Genomic DNA, 4,749 nt, shown 5'->3' on the forward strand with positions numbered 1-4,749 from the left:
AACAAATAGGCTTTAACAAGGCTTTAATAAGCTAAACAATAGAGGTACATGAGAAAACGTGTTCATAACGAATGAAAATAAATAAATAATTAAAAAGTGTCCATGCCAGTCTCAAACCCTGGTCTCCCACTCTCTGGTACAACACTCTACCCATTGCCCTATTGGAGGCTTGTTGTAAAATGAGCTGCGCATTACACAACAACACGYTGARGGCTTTTTATACTGAGGAGGTGGAGCTTCATCCGGGGATTGCTAGGTAAGGGGCTGAACGCAGGTTCCGGTGGGTTGTCGTACAGCTTGTGACATCACAAAATGATGGAAGTATAAAACTTGCCGTTAATACACATTAAAAACATGTTTACTTACAGTAAATATGTCCCTGGGTGCATTTTTTGGACCTAGGACTGTTTTTTTAAGAAGTACATACCCAAAGTTGAGTAAAAAACACTTTAAAAAGTGAATTTTGCATAATAGGTCCCCTTTAACATTATGAGTAAAACCCATCAGTTCAGTGGGAAGTTTATTTCATTCTGTGATGCCTTTAAATGAAAAGGCTGTCTGTGCAGATGCTGAGCTCTCTGGGTTTTTTTACAATCCTTCCTGTTCACTGATCTCGTGTTCTTCGTGGACACAGTTGTTACAGCTCAGCTTATAGTTTTTGTTTTTCTTACAGTTTTGGCGACAGGTGTACCTGCTGACCGTGCTGTCCCTGATCCTGGCCGTGTTCAGCGCTCAGGTCCACCCTCATTACCTCAGCAACGACTGGAAAGTGATCAGAATGGCAATTTTCTTCTGTGTGTCGGGGATTAGCGTGATTCCTGCGTGCCACTGGGTCTGGCTGAGTGAAGGATTCACATCTGAAGTCGTGCAGGTGAGGACAGACAGACTTCTGGTTTWAAAAAAAAAAGTGAAAATTGTGGATTCAGACCTGAATCCTTGTTTTTTTTTTTCATGCTGTAGCTGTTCCTCCCTCGTGTGGTAGTGATGTACTTGATAGCTGGATTTGCTTTCCTGTTCTACGTCACCAAAATCCCTGAACGATATTTCCCCGGTGAGCTTTGCTGTGTTTTCTGTGTGCATGACCAAAGTGGGACGCTTTAGTGCAAAACAAAAATCAAACTGAGAATCACATGTTTTATATTGTATCAGTAACTTAAATAAAGTTTTATGAACARGAAATCTTAAATCTTCTGTCTTTGTTTTTATCACCCTGATTAAATCTTTGTATAGATGTAATACAATAAATGCCACTAGAGGGCGATATATCATATACAGTAGTGTAGCAACATTAAAGTATTGGAACAAGTGCTTCGCTCATTATATTTGAACAAATTTATTATAATAAATAATTGTTTTAAATCTGCTCTGTTTCATCTATAAGTTTTATATTTTATTCCTGCTTTTAGACCTGTAATAATAACAGTCATGTTTAAAATAAATTGAGATATTTCCCACTGTATTTTCCCCTCCAGGCCAGGTGAACTACATCGGTGCCAGCCACCAGCTGTGGCACCTGCTGGTGGTTCTGATGTTTTACTGGTGGCATCAGACCGCTGTGCTCATCATGCACTTCAGACACAGCCAGCCGTGTTRCAGTGGGACCAGCAACTAAGTGAACTTCACAATAAGAGCATCACCTTCATTATAACAAACCTCAGCTGCTGCCTTTATCAACCTACCTGTGAGTACACGGTGCCAAACTGGCAGAGGGACGGTGATCAGGAAGGAAAACACTTTAGATCAATGCATGAAAAAGTGTTTGTTGTTTTTGTATGAACAAACTGGGTTTTGGGGCTTTTAGGTGACAGATTTCATCTCATGGTTGGTTACAGTTGGGTTTTTTGTTTTTTTTAAAGAAGTGTTAGAAAATCAAAGGATTGTTAAGAATCAAAATGATAATTTTTTGTTTACACTTTAGTTTGTACAGTAATAAATAAAATGTTATGGTTTACGCTGGGAACAAATTAGAACAGGACAGTTTATGAAACTCGCGAACAAAACTTTTTATATTGCTCAATGATGGTGTTTACATTAAGAGCAATATTTCAACTGTAAAAGCTTTTTAAAACAAGACCTGAATCATTTTATTCTTTTTAAATGAGCTGCATGTTTGACAGTCTGATCGTATTGTCTTATTACAGACAACAGTTTGATTATTGACTGTGGAAATAGTTTTTGTTTTTTTAAAAACAAAGTAGCAATGATGGCATTAACTTAAAAAAATACTGTAAAACTTAACCACATTATAAATACTAATAATTAAAGTCATTAAAAGTCAATCAGTCACTGAGCAGAACAATCCTCCTTTTTACACTAATACAGTAATATTTATTATTGTCTGAACTTGTTTCTGCTCAGATTAGTGCTCATTTAAATCCACTTGGTTGCCTGTCTGCCTGTTTTTGACTTTTTTGTATTTTGCATTTTTCCACATCGCAGCTTTATTTGAGAAAGACCARGCAGTCACGCTAAAACAATCACTTAAATACAAACCTTTGTGGACAGGAGACAAATTGATCTCCAACAAAGTTAAAAGCAACTTTACTGAACGTGTGCACCTTAGTTTTTCCATCTGTTTGTGGAAAAAAAAAGCACTTCTGAGAATCAAGATGAGTTAATCTGCCTTTTTTTTCTTCTTCATTGAATGTCAAATGCTTTTTTAGGTAAACACAGAGTTTAGCTGCCTGGCCCGGTCCTGTTGTAAACTATTACTTTTAACATTTAACAGGCGGAACATTATGAACAGGATTGTGACTGATTTTAGTTTGAAGATTTGTCATTGATTTAAAGAAAAAGTGAAAGCTGTATAAGTTGCGATGCCTTTTCATGCCCAAATTGGGATAAGTGGCTTTAGTAAATCCTWGAGTAGACCATTTCCTAGTTAAAAAATATAAAAAATGTGCATGTGTGAAGCAGGCCAAACTCACGTTTCTGGGAAAACGTTGAGGTTTTTATGGAAGCATCATCATAATTGAAGAAATTTAACTGGTAAATTTACGCTGACCCAATGTTTTCGCTCTAATCAGATTCCTGTTAAAACTTTCTGTTAGGATCATGGATGCAGGGTTTCCCCCCAYAAAAGAGGCWAAGCCCGGGGGTAGGTGGCGCCAGMCTTACTGCTCAGCCCGCCTGCCAGCGATTCATTAAAAAAATGATTAAAGTTTACAGGAAAGTTGAAATGTGACTATTTATTATGTGATTTTGCACAAATATTTGCACCACTACAGTCTTACAAAAAAGGCACACTTTTGAAACTGTTTACTAAAATTACAATCAAGCATTGTTTGCACTTAAGTTGAAGCCTGCTTTAAAAGCCATACTTATAAACAAATTAAATTAACACAAATTATTAAGTGTAAACAAAGCACCAACCCACGTCTCACATCAGAGCCACTTAACAAAACTCAAAACACCAGTATTTTCTCCTTTTAACCACTAGATGTCGCCATTGTGCGCAGTTGGATTTTACCAGGAATCCTCCAAAAACCTTCATAATCACCGTCACCGTGTATAAAAATGACGTAATTTAAAACAATCAAGCAGCGCTTAGCCTGGCAGCGGGGGCAGCAAAGCATGCCGGGCTGCCAGGCCTATAATACACTGGGGGAAACACTGGGATTTTTCCAAATATCTAAGCTATAAATCTGCTTTTCGAGCTGGTTGAATTTGCACAATTTCAATGTCATTTTTTATACTAACCTCAGCATTTTATCAGTTGACCTGTGATTCAGACGAATTGGGTCTTCTAGTACTCATAACAAAGAAATTATCTTTTTTTTTTCACTTGACTCAAACTAAACTAACTTGTAATTTGATCAGTCAGCTTGAAATTCCAAACAGGTCGTGTCAGCAGCTAAGTTCTGTTTTTCCTGCCAGTATTGAAACTAAAACTAAAGCTTTAACTTTTCTTTTATGCAGATTTATGTCCATGTTAGTAAATTCAACCATAAAAACAAAAAATCTACTGTTGTGAACTCTTTGATACGGCTGCCTGTTAGAAACCTGGAGCTTCTACTGAACTTGGGTTAAGTTAGGCCAGTGGAAAATGTATCAGCTGCACAATTTATTTTCCATCTTTCATGTGAAACAAGCAGATTTGTTGTTTGGTATTATATTTCTTCACTTGTACTGTTTCTATCATGTTTGATTTATTTATTTTTTTACTTTATATCTTGGAGTTTGCACACATCAAAACAAGAATTGATCAAACTGTCGGACTAAAAGGCCAGTTTCTTATTTCTTTATTTATTTTATTTTTATAATCGAGTATAAAAGCACTTCTTATGAATTGTTTTCTTTTAAAACCTTTTGTGTGTTTGTGTGTTTTTTGAATCTCATCTGTACGATAATGAGCCAGCACTGACTACTGAGATGTATATTTATTCCAGTGCCTATGTAAAAATATATTTTGAATGAATTAAAAATGCTGGAAAACAAGATTGTTTCATAATTTAAAAACAGAAAAATTAAAACTAATAATAGAAAAAAAATTCAGAGGTTTTTGAGTTAGAATTCAGATACAAATAAAATCCAACATCTTTGAGCTGATATGAAGAAGAAAATGTCCAAAACTTTCATTAAATAAGCTTAACTGTTTTATTTTCAGAGCAATATTTGCATTGGGTTTAGCTGCTGTTTACATTGTAAACAAAAGAGGGCAGCATTGAAACAAAAGTGAGTTCAAGGTAGTAATTTTAAGTGTGTGTGTGTGTGTGTGTGTGTGTGTGTGTGTGTGTGTGTGTGTGTGTG

General features: G+C 36.0%; 1 protein-coding gene across 2 annotated transcripts in view; it reads left to right on the forward strand.

Moving 5' to 3' along the window:
* The window catches only part of LOC106513520 (progestin and adipoQ receptor family member 3), an 8,311-nt gene extending 3,874 nt beyond the window's left edge, over nucleotides 1–4,437 (forward strand). For both annotated transcript variants that reach the window (XM_014002389.1, XM_014002390.1), the window contains exons 5-7: nucleotides 674–871; nucleotides 961–1,051; nucleotides 1,473–4,437. In XM_014002389.1, coding sequence (XP_013857843.1) covers nucleotides 674–871; nucleotides 961–1,051; nucleotides 1,473–1,612 — 429 coding nt within the window. In that variant the 3' untranslated portion in view covers nucleotides 1,613–4,437. The remainder of the gene's footprint in view (nucleotides 1–673; nucleotides 872–960; nucleotides 1,052–1,472) is intronic.
* Nucleotides 4,438–4,749: the final 312 nt, after the last annotated feature.

Source organism: Austrofundulus limnaeus, unplaced genomic scaffold, assembly GCF_001266775.1.
Source record: "Austrofundulus limnaeus strain Quisiro unplaced genomic scaffold, Austrofundulus_limnaeus-1.0 Scaffold13, whole genome shotgun sequence".
In the NCBI taxonomy this organism is placed as follows: domain Eukaryota; kingdom Metazoa; phylum Chordata; class Actinopteri; order Cyprinodontiformes; family Rivulidae; genus Austrofundulus; species Austrofundulus limnaeus.